The 17,484-nt window shown below is 38.3% G+C and overlaps 2 protein-coding genes across 6 annotated transcripts in view; one reads left to right on the plus strand and one right to left on the minus strand.

The window, feature by feature from the left end:
• Positions 1–1,419, plus strand: part of UPRT (uracil phosphoribosyltransferase homolog) — a 107,089-nt gene extending 105,670 nt beyond the window's left edge. The window contains exon 8 of the mRNA XM_073880890.1: positions 1,166–1,419. Coding sequence (XP_073736991.1) covers positions 1,166–1,175 — 10 coding nt within the window. The 3' untranslated portion in view covers positions 1,176–1,419. The remainder of the gene's footprint in view (positions 1–1,165) is intronic.
• Positions 1–17,484, minus strand: part of ZDHHC15 (zDHHC palmitoyltransferase 15) — a 156,148-nt gene that overhangs the window by 32,396 nt on the left and 106,268 nt on the right. The gene's annotated exons all lie outside the window — the stretch shown is intronic.

Raw genomic sequence — 17,484 nt, forward strand, 5'->3', positions numbered from 1 at the left:
AAAAAAAAATTAGCCACACAAAAAAATGAGATGTTGCCATTTGTGACAATGTGAAGAGACATACAGGGTATTATGCTAAGTGAAATAAATGAGAGAAAGACAAATACCATATGATTTTCCTTACATGATGGAATCTAAAAAACAAAATAAACAAAAAACTCAGACTCTTAAATGCAGAGAGTAAACTGGTGGTTGCCAGAGGGTGGTGGTTTGGGGAATGAACAAAATAGGTAAAGGAGATTAAGAGATACAGACTTTCAATTATAAAATAAATAATTCATTAAGATAAAAAGTACATCATAAGGAATATAGTCAATAATATTATAATAATGTGCTATGGTGACTATACTTATGTGGTAAGCATTGAGTAATATATAGAATTGTCAAATTAATATTTTGTACACCTGAAACCTATATAACATTGTATGTCAATTATACTTCAATGATAATAATAATAATTTATTCCACTCTTGAGAGGTTCTGGGCCAGCTACTAGGAAGTAGTCATTCCTTTACTCCTCTATCCTATCTCTAGGCAGACCAGGAGAATTCTATCGCTAGGTTGTAGACTTTTTGGAAGGAAGCAAAATGAAGACCAGGCACATCAGTTAAGAAAAACTGCATATTGAAGAGAAAGGAACTACTAGTGAAGACACATGATTATGAATTGGTATTATCTAATGGTATTTATAAATGAAAAGGGGCCATGGAAAATTTACAGATATCAGAAAATTTTATATAAAAGATGGTTGATATCACTTGTTTATGAGCATTTATTCATTGGAACTAATAATTACCTTATAAAATATAGTTCTTGCTTTTCTAGATATCAACAGATAGAAGACTTCTTAATTACATGTGCTCAAATCCAAGAAATTGGTGATTTTCTGAATGTCATATAGGATAATATTATTGGTGTTTTTAGAATGTCTGGAAGTTTGGATCTGAGAATTTAGTTTATCCAGGAAAACAGCAAGACATGCTACCTGCAAGTTCTGGGGAAAGAACTAAGTAATGTATCTATAATGTTTACCAACTTACCTGGTGCTAAAATACAGTTAGATGTCAGTGAAAGCTCATCTCTACTTATTGGATCTGTTAATGCAAAAACTTCAATTTCAGAAACTTGACTATTTTCATTCCATTTTATTTTATATTTTCCTTAGGTTTCAGTAATGTTCTTCTTGAATAGAATCTGCTATTGCCATACCTTTGATGGAGGAACACTATTCTTGGTGGCCAGGTGTGATGATCACTGTGAGAACTGATGGAGAAAAATCCCAAGAGGAGATGGAGATGCTGAAAGAGGGCAACTCAAGGCCCTTAAAGATGGGAGATAATCAAGGAGGAAAATCTGGCTTAGATAATTTGCCCTAAGTATCTTGCATTTTATTTAGTAGGCAGTGAGCTGTCAATAAAGGCGTTTGACTTAAAATAAAATCCTTTCTATGATGTAGTGCTACATTTGTAATTTAGAGTATTCTGCTTACCAATATAATACTCAGATGTGAATAGCTTTTGCCATTGTGGAAATACTTCAAAACAGGTTAATAACACCCTACATGTCTCTGATTTTTTATTAGAGCTTGTTTTTTTTTTTTTAAACAAAACTAAAATTCTGATCACTTGTAACTTCTGTAACTAAAAGTCTGTTCAGAAAGAGTGATAGCTGGAGCTAAGACAGTGGCATAGTAGGAGGACCCTAGACTTGTCTCATCCCTGGAACATAACTGGATAGCTATGAAATCATTCTAAATACCCTACAAATGAACCTGAAGACTGACAGAACAAACTGCACAACTAAAGGGAGAGAAGAAGCCACAAAGAATAAGGTAGAAAGTGCAGAGGTGTGGTTTGGGGAAAAAATGGGATTGTGGGTGCTGTGGAGGGGAGGGAGCAGTGGTCACAGAGAAAGGCGAGAGAGAGGAGCACACAGGGAAATGCACAAGGAGAACAATTCCCCAAAGCCATTGGCTGGGAAAATGAGAGTGGCTGATTTTTGTGAGTTCTTGCAACCAGCAGGCTGTAGGACTGGAGTTTTAAAGGTTGGCAGGTGGGCGCCTGGGTGGCTCAGTCGGTTGAGCGTCTGCCTTTGGCTCAGGTCATGATCCCAGCATCCTGGGATTGAATCCCACATCAGGCTCCCCATTCGGTGGGGAGTCTGCTTCTCCCTCTGCCCCTCCCCCACACTCATGCACGCTCTCTTTCTCACACAAAAATGAATAAATAAAATCTTTAAAAAAAAAATAAAGGTTTCCCCTGGGGAGCCTTCTGGCCCTGGACTCAAACTGGCAAAGAAGTCAAACTCTCTCTCTTTGCAGATGACATGATACTTTATGTGGAAAACCCAAAAGACTCCACCCCCAAATTACTGGAACTCATACAGCAATTCAGCAACACGGCAGGATACAAAATCAATGCACAGAAATCAGTTGCATTTCTATACACTAACAATGTGACTGAAGAAAGAGAAATTAAGGAATCGATCCCATTTACAATAACACCAAAAACATTAAGATACCTAGGAATAAACCTAATCAAAGAGGTAAAGGATCTATACTCTAGAAACTACACAACACTTATGAAAGAAACTGAGGAAGACACAAAGAGATGGAAAAACATTCCATGCTCTCGGATTGGAAGAATAAATATTGTGAAAATGTCTATGCTGCCCAGAGCAATCTATACTTTCAATGCAGTTCCTATCAAAATACCATTGACATTTTTCACAGAACTGGAACAAACAATCTTAAAATTTGTATGGAACAAGAAAAGACCCCTAATCACCAGGGGATTGTTGAAAAAGGAAACCAAAGCTGGGGGCATCACAATGCCTGACTTCAAGCTCTATTACAAAGCTCTGATCATCAAGAAAGCATGGTATTGGCACAAAAGCAGACACATAGATCCCAGAAATGGACCCTCAACCCTATGGTCAACTAATCTTCAACAAATCAGGAAAGAATATCCAGTGGAAAAAAGTCGGTCTCTTCAATAAATGGTGCTGGGAAAATTGGACAGCCACATGTAGAAGAATGAAACTAGACCATTCTCTTACACCATACACAAAGATAAACTCAAAATGGATGAAAGACCTAAATGTGAGACAGGAATCCATCAAAATTCTAGAGGAGAACATAGGCAGTAAACTCTTCGACATTGGCCACAGTGACCTCTTTCAAGACAGGTCTATAAAGGCAAGGGAAAGCAAAAATGAACATTTAGGACTTCATCAAGATAAAAAGCTTTTGCAAAGCAAGGGAAACAGTTAACAAAACTAAGACGCAACCCACAGAATGGGAGAAGATATTTGCAAATGACATTACAGGTAAAAGGCTGGTATCCAAGATCTATAAAGAACTTCTTAAACTCAACACCCAAAAGACAAATAACCTAGTCAAGAAATGGGCAGAAGATAGCAACAGACACTTCTCCAAAGAAGACATATAAATGGCTAACAGACACATGAAAAAATGTTCAACATCAATAGCCATCAGGGACATACAAATCAAAACCACAATGAGATACCACCTCACACCAGTTAGAATGGCAAAAATTAACAAGACAGGAAACAACAAGTGTTGGCGAGGATGTAGAGAAAGGGGAACCCTCTTACACTGTTGGTGGGAATGCAAGCTGGTACAGCCACTTTGGAAAACAGTATGGAGGTTCCTCAAGATGTTAAAAATAGAGCTACCCTATGACCCAGCAATTGCACTACAAGTTATTTACCCCAAAGATACAGATGTAGTGAAAAGAAGGGCCACATGCACCCCAATGTTCATAGCAGCAATGTCTACAATAGCCAACTGTGGAAGAAGTGGAGATGCCCTTCAACAGATGAATGGGTAAAGAAGATGTGGTTCATATTAACAATGGAATATTACTCAGCCATCAGAAAGGATGAATACCCACCATTTGCATAGACTTGGATGGAACTGGAGGGGATTATGCTAAGTGAAATAAGTCAAGCAGAAAAAGACAATTCTCATATGGTTTCACTCATATGTGGAACATAAGGAATAGTGTGGAGGACCACAGGGGAAGGGAGGGAAAACTGAATGGGAAGAAGTCAGAGAGGAGGCAAACCATGAGAGACTCTGGACCCCAGGAAAGAAACTGAGGGTTACAAAAGGGAGGGGGTTGGGGGATGGGGTAACTGGGTGATGGGTATTAAGGAGGGCACATGTGGTAATGAGCACTGGGTGTTATACGGAACTAATAAATCATTGAACACTACATCAAAAACTAATGATGTATTATATACTGGCTAATTGAACATAATAGAAAAAAATAAAGGTTGGCAGGCTTGGATGGATAGAGCCTTGAGGGCACTGCCCTGCTCCTGGAGAGAAGGGAGACAAACAACCTGTGGGGCAGATGGCATGGAAAGAGTGATCTGAAGAATGCCTCCGGCACACAGGGGGATAGTGTTTGCTCTTCTTAGAGTGCATCCCTGAGAGGGCAGATTCACAGATATGCCTCTTCAGGGACAAAGGAGCCTGTGGGTGCCATTTCCCTCCCCTGCCCCTCAACATAAACACAGAGCCACCTACGGTAAACAGTATGGCACCAACATTAGCTGCCTAACCAGCTTATTCCAAGTCCCACACTCTGTGCTCTGGCACTACTGCCCTACTTGGTTAAGTTAGCCTTAGTCCCAGCACGGTGGGCCCCTTCCCTAGAACACCAGTGGAAGTCCCTGTCCACAGTATGTCTCCCAACAAGAGAGTTCTGTAGGGCTTCAGTTCTAGTGGAAGTAGTATCAGGTCTCAATTCACAAGCAGACCAGAGCACACCTAGTTAAAACTCACCACATTCTGGTCAAGGACCAAACACTGCTCACTGCAGGCAAGAAGAGCACATGACTGGATTGAAGGATAGAGCAGCCAAAACACAACAGCAGAGTGCACCCAGCATACACCAGACACTTCCTGAGGTGTCAGGCCCTGGACACTACATGACTTCTTCATAAAGCCATTACTCAGGAGCAAGAACGATAACTTTTCTAACACAGAGAAGAAGGCAGAGGCTTAGACAAAATGCAAAGATGGAGGAATTCATCCTAAAGTAAAGAACAAGATAAAGTCATGAACAGAGATCTAAGGAACACAGATAAGTGTAACATGCCTGATGGAAAATTTAAAGCAACAATCATAAGGATACACAATGGGCTTGAGAAAAGAATGGAAGACTTCAGGGAGGCCCTTAATGCAGAGATAAAAGAGTTAAAAAACAGAAAGGAAGAATGAAATAACTAAGATTAGAAACAGACTTAATGCAATAAACACAAGGAGTGAAGAAATAGAGGAACGAATAAGTGATACAGAAGATAAAATAATGAAAAATAATGAAGCTGAACAAAAGAGAGAAAGAAGACTTATGCAACATGAGAATAGACTTAAAGAACTCACTGACTCCACCAAATGTAATAACATTAATATTACAGGAGTTCCAGAAGAAGAGAGAGAAAAGGGAGCAGAAAATTTATTTGAGCAAATAAGAGCTGAAAACTTCCCTGATTTGGAGAAACATATTGAGATTCAGGAAGTACAGAGAACTTCCATCAAAATCAACAAAAGCAGGCCATCACCAACACATACTGTAATTAAAATTGCAAAATATAGTGATAAAGAAAAAAATCTTAAAAGCAAAAAAGTCCCTAACTTACAAAAGAAGACTAGCAAGCTGGAGATTTCTCAACAGAAACTTGACAAGCCAGAAGAAAGTGGCATGATACAGTCAGCGTGCTGAATGGGAAAAACCTGCAGACAAGAATACTCTATCCAGCAAGCCTATCATTCAGAAGTGTAGGGGAAATAGTATACCAGACAAAGAAAAATTAAAGGAGATTGTGATCACTAAACCAGCCCTGCAAGAAATATTAAAGGGGACTCCTTGAGTGGAAAGAAAAGACCAAAAGTGACAAAGACAAGAAAGGAACAGAGAAAATCTCCAGAAACAATGTCAAAACAAGTAATAAATGACACTAAATACATATCTATCAATACTTACTCTGAATGTAAATGAACTAAATGCTCCAATCAAAAGCTAGGGTGTCAGAATGGATTAAAAAACAAGACCCGTCTCTATGTTGCCTTTCAGATACTCATTTTAGACCTAAAGACACCTGCAGATTGAAAGTGAGGGGATGGAGAAACATTTATCTTGAAATGGATGTCAAAGAAAGCCACAGTAACAATACTTGTATCAAACAAACTAGACTTTAAAACAAAGACTATAACAAGAGATGAAGAAGGGCACTACATCGTAATAAAGGGGACAGTTCAACAAGAACATATAACAATTGTATATATTTATGCAGCCAACATGGGAGCACTCAAATGTATAGAAATGTTAATAACAAACATAAAGGAACTAATTGATGTTTCACAACTTACAGCAATGGAAAGTTTACAGCAATGGACTTACAGCAATGGACAGATCATCTAAGCAGAAAATCAATATGGAAACAATGGCTTTGAATGACACCCTGGACCAGATGGACTTAACAGATATATTCACAACATTCTATCCTAAAGCAGCAGAACACACATTCTTTTAAAGTGCACATGGGACAGGGGCACCTGGGTAGCTCAGTCGGTTGAGTGTCCAACTCTTGATTTTGGCTCAGGTCATTATCTCAGGGTCGTGAGATCAAGACCCGAATCAGGCTCTGTACACAACGGGGAGTTTGCTTGAGATTGTCTACTGTCCCTCTGCCCCTCCCCCCTGCACTCTCTCTCTTTCTCTCTCAAATAAATAAATAAATTTTTAAAGTGCACATGGGAAATTCTCCAGAATAGATCATATATTAGGTCACAAATTAGGCCTCAACAAATAAAAAAAGATTGAGATCATACCATGCATCTTTTCTGACTACAACACTATGAATCTCAAAGTCAACCACAAGAAAAAATTTGGAAAGACCACAAATACATGGAGGTTAAACAATATGCTACCAAACAATGAATGGATCAACGAGGAAATCGAAGAGGAAATAAAAAATTACATGGAAAAAGAGTCTACTCTTGATTCTGGGAAACAAATTGAGGGTTATGGAAAGGGAGGTGGGTGGGGGGATGGGGTAATTCGGTGACGGGCAACAAGAAGGGCACATGATGTGATGAGTTATATGCAGCTAATGAATCATTAAACATTAAATCAAAAACTAATGATGTACTATAGGTTGGCTAATTGAATTTAAAAAAAAATTACATGGAAACCAATGAAAATGAAAACAGGACAGCCCAAAACCTTTGAGATGCTGCAAAAGGGGTCTTAAGAGGGCAGTATATAGCAATACAGGCCTATCTCAAGAAGCAAGAAAAATCTCAAAGCAACAAACTAACCTTACACATAAAAAAAACAGAAAAACAACAAAAAATGAAGCCTAAAACCAGCAGAAGAAGGGAAATAATAAAGATTAGAGCAGAATAAATGATATAGAAACTAAAAAAAAAAAAAAATAGAACAGATCAATGAAACCAGGAGCTGGTTCTTTGAAACAATTAATAAAATTGATTAACCCCTAGCCAGACTTATCAAAAAGAAGAGGAAGGACCCAAGTAAATAAAATCACAAACGAGAGAGGAGCAATAACAACCAATACCACAGAAACACAATTATAAGAGAATTATGAAAACCTATATGCCAACAAATTGGACAAGCTGGAAGAAATGAATAAATTCCTAGGAACATATAAACTACCAAAAGTGAAACAGGAAGGAATAGAAAACTTGACAGACTGATAAACAGCAAAGAAATTGAGTCAGAAATCAAAAAATTCCCAAAAAACAAAACTCCAGAACCAGAGGGCTTCCCAGGGGAATTCTACCAAACCTTTAAAGAAGAGTTAATACCTATTCTTTTCCAATTACTCAAAAAAATAAAATTGGAAGGAAACTTTCAAACTCATTCTAGGAGGCCAGCATTACCCTGATACCAAAACCAGAAAAGACTCCATTAAAAAAGAGAACTACAAACTGAGGGTTGCTGGAGAGGTGGGGGGTGGGAGGGATGGGGTGGCTGGGTGATAGATACTGGGGAGGGTATGTGTTATGGTGAGTGCTGTGAATTGTGTAAGACTGTTGAAAAACAGACCTGTACCTCTGAAACAAATAATACATTATACGATAAAAAAAAAAAAAAGATAGTAGGAAGGGAGAAATGAAGGGGGGGATATTGGTGGGGCAGATGAACCATGAGAAACTATGGACTCTGAGAAAGAAAGTGAGGGTTCTAGAGGGGAGGGGGGTGGGGGGATGAGTTAGCCTGGTGATGGGTATTAAAGAGGGCACGTACTGAATGGAGCACTGGGTGTTATATGCAAACAATGAATCATGGAACACTACATCAAAAACTAATGATGTAATATATGGTGATATAACATAATAAAATAAAAAAAATGCAATTAAAAAAAGAGAACTACAGACCAATATTCCTGATGAACACTGATGCAAAAATTCTCAATAAAATACTAGGAAATTGGATCCAAAAGTACATTAAAAGAATTATTCACCACGATCAAGTGGGATTTATTCCTGGGCTGCAAGGCTGGTTCATACTAGAAAACCAGTCAACATGATACACCACATTAATAAAAGAAAGGATAAAAACCATATGATCATTTCAATAAATAGAGAAAAAGCATTTCACAAAGCACAATATCCATTCATGATAAAAACCCTCAACAAAGTAGGTATACAGGGAATATACATCAAGATAATAAATGCCATATATAAAAAAAAACACAGCTAATATTATCCCGAGTGGGGAAAACTGAGAGCTTTTCCTACAGGTTCACAAACAACAAAGGGATGGCCACTCTTACCACTGTTATTCAACGTATTTCTGGAAGTCCTGGCTAGAGCAATCAGAAAACAAAAAGAATTAAAATGTATCAAAATCAGCAAGGAAGAAGCAAAACTTTCACTCTTTGTAGATGACATGATAGTCTGTATAGGAAACCAAAAGACTCCACCAAAAAATTGCTAGGACTGATACACGAATTTCATAGTCACAGGATATAAAATCAATGCACAGAAATCTGTTGCATTTCCATACACCAATAATGAAGCAGCAGAAAGAGAAATCAAGGAATCGATCTCATTTATAATTGCACCAAAACCCATAGAATAACTAGGAATAAATCTATCCAAAGACGTAAAGACCTATACTCTGAAAACGAGAAAACACTGATGAAAGAAATTGAAGATGACACAAAGAAATGGAAAGACATTCCATGATCATGGATTGGAAGAACTACTGTCAAAATATCTATCCTAACCAAAGCAATCTACACATTTAATGCAATCCCTTTGAAAATAACACCAGCATTTTTCACAGAGCTAGAACAAACAATCCTACAATTTATACAGAATTACAAAAGACCCTGAATAGCCAATGCAATCTTGAAAAAGCAAAGCAAAGCTGGCGGCATCACAATTCCCGACTTCAAGTTATATCACAAAGGTGTAGTGATCAAAATAATATATTACTGGCACAAAAAAATAGACACATAGAGCAATGGAACAGAATAGAAAACCCAGAGATGAACCTACAACTATATGGTCAACTCATCTTTGACAAAGCAGGAAAGAATATCCAATGGAAAAAGTCTCTTCAACAAAGGTTACTGGGAAAATGGGACAGCCAAATGCAAAGAATTAAACTGGACCACTTTCTTACACCATACACAACAGTAAATTCAGAATGGATGAAAGATCTAAATGTGAGACAGTAAACTATTAAAACCTTAGAGGAGAACACAGTCAGTAACCTCTTTGACATCAGCTGAAGCAACTTCTTTCTAGATATGTCTCCTGAGGGAAGGGAAACAAAAGCTATCAGGACTTCATCAAAACAAAACAAAACAAAACAAGACAAAACAAAACAAAACAAAACACCTGCACATCAAAGGGAACAATCCACAAAACTAAAAGGCACCATATGGAATGGAGAAGGTATTTGCAAATGACATGTCTTATAGAGGGTTAGTATCTAAAACACGTAATGAACTTATCAAACTCAACACCCAAAAAACAAATTATCAATTTAAGAAATGGCAAAAGACAGGAATAGATATTTTTTCCACAGAAGACATCCAGATGGCTAACAGACAGGAAAAGATGCTTAATATCACTTATCATCAAGGAAATACAGATCAAAACTACAAAGAGATATAACCTCACACCTGTCAGAATGGCAAAAATGAACAACATAGGAAACATCAGGTGTTGGCCAGAATGTAGAGAATAGAACCCTCTTACACTGCTGGTGGGAATGCAAACTGGTGCAGCCACTCTGGAAAACAGTATGGAGGTTCCTCAAAAAGTTAAAAATAGAACTACCTACAGTCCAGTAATTGCACTATTAGGTATTTACCCAAAGTATATAAAAATACTAATTTGAAGAGATAAATGCACCCTGATATTTATAGCAGCATTATCTACAAGAGCCAAATTATGGAAAGAGCCCCAGTGCCCACTGACTGATGACTGGATAAAGATGTGGCATTTATATACAACGGAATATTGCTCAGCCATGTAAAGGAATAAAATGTTCTCATTTACAAGGACACGGATGGAGCTAGATAGAACTATGCTAAGTAAAATAAGTCAGTCAGAGAAAGACAAATACCATGTGATTTGACTCATGTGGAATTTTTTTATATGATTTTTTTTATTATGTTATGTTAATCACCATACATCATTAGTTTTTGATGTAGTGTTCCATGATTCATTGTTTGCGTATAACACCCAGTGCTCCATGCAGTACGTGCCCTCTTTAATACCCATCACCAGGCTAACCCATCTCCCACCCCCCTCCCCTCTAGAACCCTCAGTTTCTTTCTCAGAGTCCATAGTCTCTCATGGTTCGTCTACCATCCAATTTCCCCCCCTTCATTTTTCCCTTCCTGCTATCTTTTTTTTTTTTAAATACAATGTATTATTTGTTACAGAGGTACAGGTCTGTGATTCAACAGTCTTACACAATTCACAGCGCTCACCATAGCACATACACTCCCCAATGTCTATCACCCAGCCACCCCATCCCTCCCACCCCCCACCACTCCAGCAACCCTCAGTTTGTTTCCTGAGATTAAGAATTCTTCATATCAGTGAGATCACATGATACATGTCTTTCTCTGATTGACTTATTTCTCTCAGCATAATATCCTCCAGTTCCATCCACGTCGTTGCAAATGGCAAGATTTCATTCCTTTTGATGGCTGCATAATATTTCATTGTGTGTGTGTGTGTGTGTGTGTGTGTATATATATATATATACACCATTTCTTCTTTTTCCATTCATCTGTCGATGGAAATCTTGGCTTTCTACACAGTTTGGCTATTGTGGACATTGCTGCTATAAACATCAGAGTGCACATACCCCTTCGGATCCCTACATTTGTATCTTTGGGGTAAATATGCAGTAGTGCAATTGCTGGGTCATATGGTAGCTCTATTTTCAACGTTTTGAGGAACCTCCATACTGTTTTCCACAGTGGCTGAACCAACTTGCATTCCCACCAACAGTGTAGGAGGGTTCCCCTTTCTCCGCAGCCCTGCCAACATCTGTCATGTCCTGACTTGTTAATTTTAGCCATTCTGACTGGTGTGAGGTGGTATCTCATTGAGGTTTTGATTTGGAGTTCCCTGATGCCGAGCGATGTTGAGCAGTTTTCATGTGTCTGTTGGCCATTTGGATGTCTTCTTTGGAAAAATGTCTGTTCATGTCTTCTGTTCATTTCTTGATTGGATCATTTGTTCTTTGGGTGTTGAGTTTAATAAGTTCTTTATAGATTTTGGATACTAGCCCTTTATCTGATATGTCATTTGCAAATATCTTCTCCCATTCTGTCGGTTGTCTTTTGGTTTTGTGGACTGTTTCTTTTGCTGTGCAAAAGCCTTTTTTCTTGATGAAGTCCCAATAGTTCATTTTTGCCCTTGCTTCCCTTGCCTTTGGCGATGTTTCTAGGAAGAAGTTGCTGTGGCTGAGGTCGAAGAAGTTGCTGCCTGTGTTCTCCTTTAGGATTTTGATGGACTCCTGTCTCACGTTTAGGTCTTTCAACCATTTGGAGTCTATTTTTGTGTGTGGTGTAAGGAAATGGTCCAGTTTCATTCTTCTGCATGTGGCTGTCCAATTTTCCCAACACCATTTGTTGAAGAGACTCTTTTTTCCATTGGACATTCTTTCCTGCTTTGTTGAAGATTAGTTGACCATAGAGTTGAGGGTCCATTTCTGGGCTCTCTATTCTGTTCCTTTGATCTATGTGTCTGTTTTTGTGCCAGTACTATACTGTCTTGATGATGACAGCTTTGTAATAGAGCTGGAAGTCCGGAATTGTGATGCACCAGCTTTGCTTTTCTTTTTCAACATTCCTCTGGCTATTCAGGGTCTTTTCTGGTTCCATACAAATTTTAGGATTATTTGCTCCATTTCTTTGAAAAAAGTTGATGGTATTTTGATGGGGATTCCACTGAATGTGTAGATTGCTCTAGGTAGCATTGACATCTTCACAATATTTGTTCTTCCAATCCATGAGCATGGAACGTTTTTCCATTTCTTTGTGTCTTCCTCAATTTCTTTCATGAGTATTTTATAGTTTTCTGAGTACAGATTCTTTGCTTCTTTGGTTAGATTTATTCCTAGATGTCTTATGGTTTTGGGTGCAATTGTAAATGGGATCGACTCCTTAATTTCTCTTTCTTCTGTCTTGTTGTTGGTGTATAGGAATGCCACTGATTTCTGTGCATTGATTTTATATCCTGCCACTTTACTAAATTCCTGTATGAGTTCTAGCAGTTTTGAGGTGGAGCCTTTTGGGTTTTTCCCATAAAGTATCATATCATCTGCAGAGTGAGAGTATGACTTCTTCTTTGCTGATTTGGATGCCTTTGATTTCTTTTTGTTGTCTGATTGCTGTGGCTAGGACTTCTAATACTATGTTGAATAGCAGTGGTGATAGTGGACATCCCTGCCATGTTCCTGACATTAGGGGGAAAGCTCTGTTTTTCCCCATTGAGAATGATATTCGCTGTGGGTTTTTCATAGATGGCTTTTATGATATTGAGGTATGTGCCCTTTATCCCTATACTCTGAAGAGTTTTGATCAAGAAAGGATGCTGTACTTTGTCAAATGCTTTTTCTACATCTAGTGAGAGGATCATATGGCTCTTGTTCTTTCCTTTATTAATGTATTGTATCACATTGATTGATTTGTGGATGTTGAACCAACCTTGCAGCCCAGGGATAAATCCCAATTGGTCGTGGTGAATAATCCTTTTAATGTACTGTTGGATCCTCTTGGCTAGTATTTTGGCGAGAATTTTTGCATCCATGTTCATCAAGGATATTGGTCCGTAATTCTCCTTTTTGATGGGATCTTTGTCTGGTTTGGGGATCAAGGTAATGGTGGTCTCATAAAATGAGTTTGGAAGTTTTCCTTCCATTTCTATTTTTTGGAACAGTTTCAGGAGAATAGGTATTAATTCTTCTTTAAATGTTTGGTAGAATTCCCCTGGGAAGCCATCTGGCCCCGGGCTTTTGTTTGTTGGGAGATTTTTGATGACTGCTTCAATTTCCTTACTGGTTATAGGTCTGTTTGAGTTTTCTATCTCTTCCTGGTTCAGTTTTGGTAGTTTATACATCTCTAGGAATGCACCCATTTCTTCCAGATTATCTAAATTGCTGGCATAGAGTTGCTCATAATATGTTCTTACAATTGTTCATATTTCTTTGGTGTTGGTTGTGATCTCTCCTCTTTCATTCATGATTTTATTTATTTGGGTCCTTTCTCTTTTCTTTTTGATCAGTCTGGCCAGGGGTTTATCAATCTTGTTAATTCTTTCAAAGAACCAGCTCCTAGTTTCGTGGATCTGTTCTACTGTTCTTTTGGTTTCTATTTCATTGATTTCTGCTCTGATCTTTATTATTTCTCTTCTCCTGCTGGGTTTAGGTTTTATGTGTTGTTCTTTCACCAGCTCCTTTAGGTGTAGGGTTAGGTTGTGTATTTGAGACCCTTCTTGTTTCTTGAGAAAGGCTTGTATTGCTATATACTTTCCTCTTAGGACCGCCTTTGCTGCATCCCAAAGATTTTGAACAGTTGTGTTTTCATTTTCATTGGTTTCCATGAATGTTTTTAATTCTTCTTTCATTTCCTGGTTGACCCATTCATTCCTTAGTAGGATGCTCTTTAGCGTCCATGTATTTGAGTTCTTTCTGAATTTCCCCTTCTGATTGAGTTCTAGTTTCAACGCATTGTAGTCTGAAAATATGCAGGGAATGTTCCCAATCTTTTGGTACCGGTTGAGACCTGATTTGTGACCTAGAATGTGATCTATTCTGGAGAATGTTCCATGGGCAGTAGAGAAGAATGTGTATTCTGTTGCTTTGGGATGGAACGTTCCGAATATATCTTTGAAGTCCATTTGGTCCAGTGTGTCATTTAAAGTCTTTATTTCCTTGTTGATCTTTTGCTTAGATGATCTGTCCATCTCAGTGAGGGGGGTGTTAAAGTCCCCCACTATTATTGTATTGTTGTCGAAGTGTTTCTTTGCTTTTGTTATTAATTGCCTTATATAATTGGCTGCTCCCATGTTAGGGGCATAGATATTCACAATTGCTAGATCTTCTTGTTGGATAGACCCTTTAAGTAGAATATAGTGTCCTTCCTCATCTCTTATTACAGTCTTTGGTTTAAAATCCATTTAGTCTGATATAAGGATTGCCATCCCAGCTTTCTTTTGGTGTCCATTAGCATGGTAAATGGTTTTCCACCCCTCACTTTCAATCTGGGGATGTCTTTGGGTCTAAAATGAGTATCTTGCAGACAGCATATCAATGGGTCTTGTTTTTTATCTACTCTGACAGCTTGTGTGTTTTGATTGGGGCATTTAGCCCATTTACATTCAGGGTAACTATTGAAAGATATGAATTTAGTGCCATTGTATTGCCTGTAAGGTGACTGTTACTGTATATTGTCTGTGTTCCTTTCTGGTCTATTTTACTTTTAGGCTCCCTCTTTGCTTAGAGGACCCCTTTCAGTATTTCTTGTAGGGCTGGTTTTGTGTTTGCAAATTCCTTTAGTTTTTGTTTGTCCTGGAAGCTTTTTATCTCTCCTTCTATTTTCAATGACAGCCTAGCTGGATATAGTCTTCTTGGCTGCATATTTTTCTCATTTAGTGCTCTGAATATATCATGCCAGTCCTTTCTGGCCTGCCAGGTCTCTGTGGATAGGTCTGCTTCCAATCTAATGTTTCTATCATTGTAGGTTACAGATCTCTTCTCCCAAGCTGCTTTCAAGATTTTCTCTTTGTCTCTGAGACTTTTAAGTTTTACTATTTGATGTCCAGTTATTGACCTATTTTTATTGATTTTGAGGGGGTTTGTCTGTGTCTCCTGGATTTTGATGCCTGTTTCCTTCCCCAAATTAGGGAAGTTCTCTGCCATAATTTGCTCCAATATACCTTCTGCCCCCCTCTCTCTTTCTTCTTCTGGGATCCTAATTATTCTAGTATTGTTTCATCTTATGGTATCACTTATCTCTCGAATTCTGCCCTCATGATCCCGTAGTTATCTTTTTCTCAGCTTCTTTATTTTCCATCATTTGGTCTTCTATATCACTAATTTTCTCTTCAGCTTCATTTATCCTAGCAGTTGGAGCCTCCATTTTTGATTGCACCTCATTAATAGCCTTTTTGATTTCAACTTGGTTAGATTTTATTTCTCCAGAAAGGGTTTCTCTAATATCTTCCATGCTTTTTTCAGGCCCGGCTAGTATCTTTAAAATCATCATTCTGAACTCTAGTTCCGACATCTTACTAATGTCCATATTGATTAGGTCCCTGGCAGTTGGTACTGCCTCTTGTTCTTTTTCTGAGGTGATTTTTTCCATCTTGTCATTTTGTCCAGGGAAGAATAGATGAATGAGAGAACAAAATGCTAACAGGGTCACAACAACCCCGAAAAATATATACTAAACAAATCAGAAGAGACCTTCCAGGAAGTGGTCACTTTTCTGTTCAGAGAGTTGCTGCTATTCTTTTCTTCGATCTCCTGTTGAGTTCGTAAGTGTTCAAAATGGTTTGATCCCTATCTAGCTGAATTCCTGGGACCAGAAGAAATTAGGTCTCCTACTCCTCCACCATCTTGCTCCTCCCCCCAACTCATGTGGAATTTAAGAAACAAAACAAACATAGGGGGAAAAAATGAGAGGAATACCAAGAAGCTGACTCTTCACTATAGAGAAGAAACTGATGGTTATTGGAGAGGAAGTGTTTGGGTGATGGGTTAAATAGGTGATAGGGATTAAGGAGGGCACATGTTGTGGTAGCACCCTGTGCTTTATTTAGTGTTGAATTACTAAATTTTATACCTGAAATTAATATTACACTGTGTATTAACTAATTGAATTTAAATAGAAACTTGAAGGACAAAAAATGGAAAGAATGATAGCTGAAGGAAGGTAAGTCAAAATACAGTCAGTTTTTCAATGAAGGTTCAGCAGGAGTCGATATGGGAGGTGCCCAGTGGATGGGCAAGAACTCTTTCCCTTTGTAACTGTGAATTTTGGAATGTTTTATCTTCCTTAGTCCTAGCAATCTGCCTTACTCTAAAAAGGGACTTCGAGATAGAAACCTTGGACCTAGAAAATTAAATGAGCAAACAGTTATAAAAGCATGCTTCCCATCTCTGTTCCTCACCTCAATGCTTTTCTATGTCCTCATCAGCCTCGTTCACCCCAGGTATAGTTTCTGACAAGTACTACAATTTCTCACTCAAAATTTTTGTCAGCTATTGTATTATTGGGATTAGCTGGTAAAAATTACACTTTGATGCCTGGTATTAGCAACATAAACACATGCTGGAGGCACAGTTGTAAGCATAACATCACATGGAGACAAAGAACAGGTGATGGTAGGGGTATGTGACATGAGAACTTAACTTAAAGCTTTTCACAGACTCACACACACACACACATCAATCTCATTATGATCCAAAAATCTGGTGGGAGAAAGGTGGAAGGACAAAGTTCTGCTTCCTCATTTTTCCTTTGTTGCTCTGCCTTTTAGAAAAGTAGACTACATGCCGTGTAGGCTTGCCTACATATCCTATATTTCTTTGTGTATTTAAATCATTCTAAGAGAGAATGGGAATGATATTTTAATGAAAATTTAGGGGCACCTGGGTGGCTCAGTTGGTTAAGTGTCTGCCTTTGGCTCAGGTCATGATCCCAGGGTCCTGGGATGAAGCCCTTCATCAGGCTCCCTGCTTAGCAGGGGAGTGTGCTTCTCCCTCTCCCTCTGCCCCTGCTTGTGTTCTCTCTCTCACTCACTCTCTCTCTCTCAAATAAACAAAATCTTAAAAAAATAAAGAAAATTGAACCAATGTGAATAAATTAGGGTAGAGAAAGGTGAGCTGCTGTCCACTGATTAAATTAACTCAAGCAAAGCACCATGAGTGACCAAATGGCAGGATT

The sequence above is a fragment of the Callorhinus ursinus genome, unplaced genomic scaffold, assembly GCF_003265705.2.
Source record: "Callorhinus ursinus isolate GAN/ISIS: 27379988/994484 unplaced genomic scaffold, GSC_fseal_2.0 scaffold40, whole genome shotgun sequence".
Classification (NCBI taxonomy): domain Eukaryota; kingdom Metazoa; phylum Chordata; class Mammalia; order Carnivora; family Otariidae; genus Callorhinus; species Callorhinus ursinus.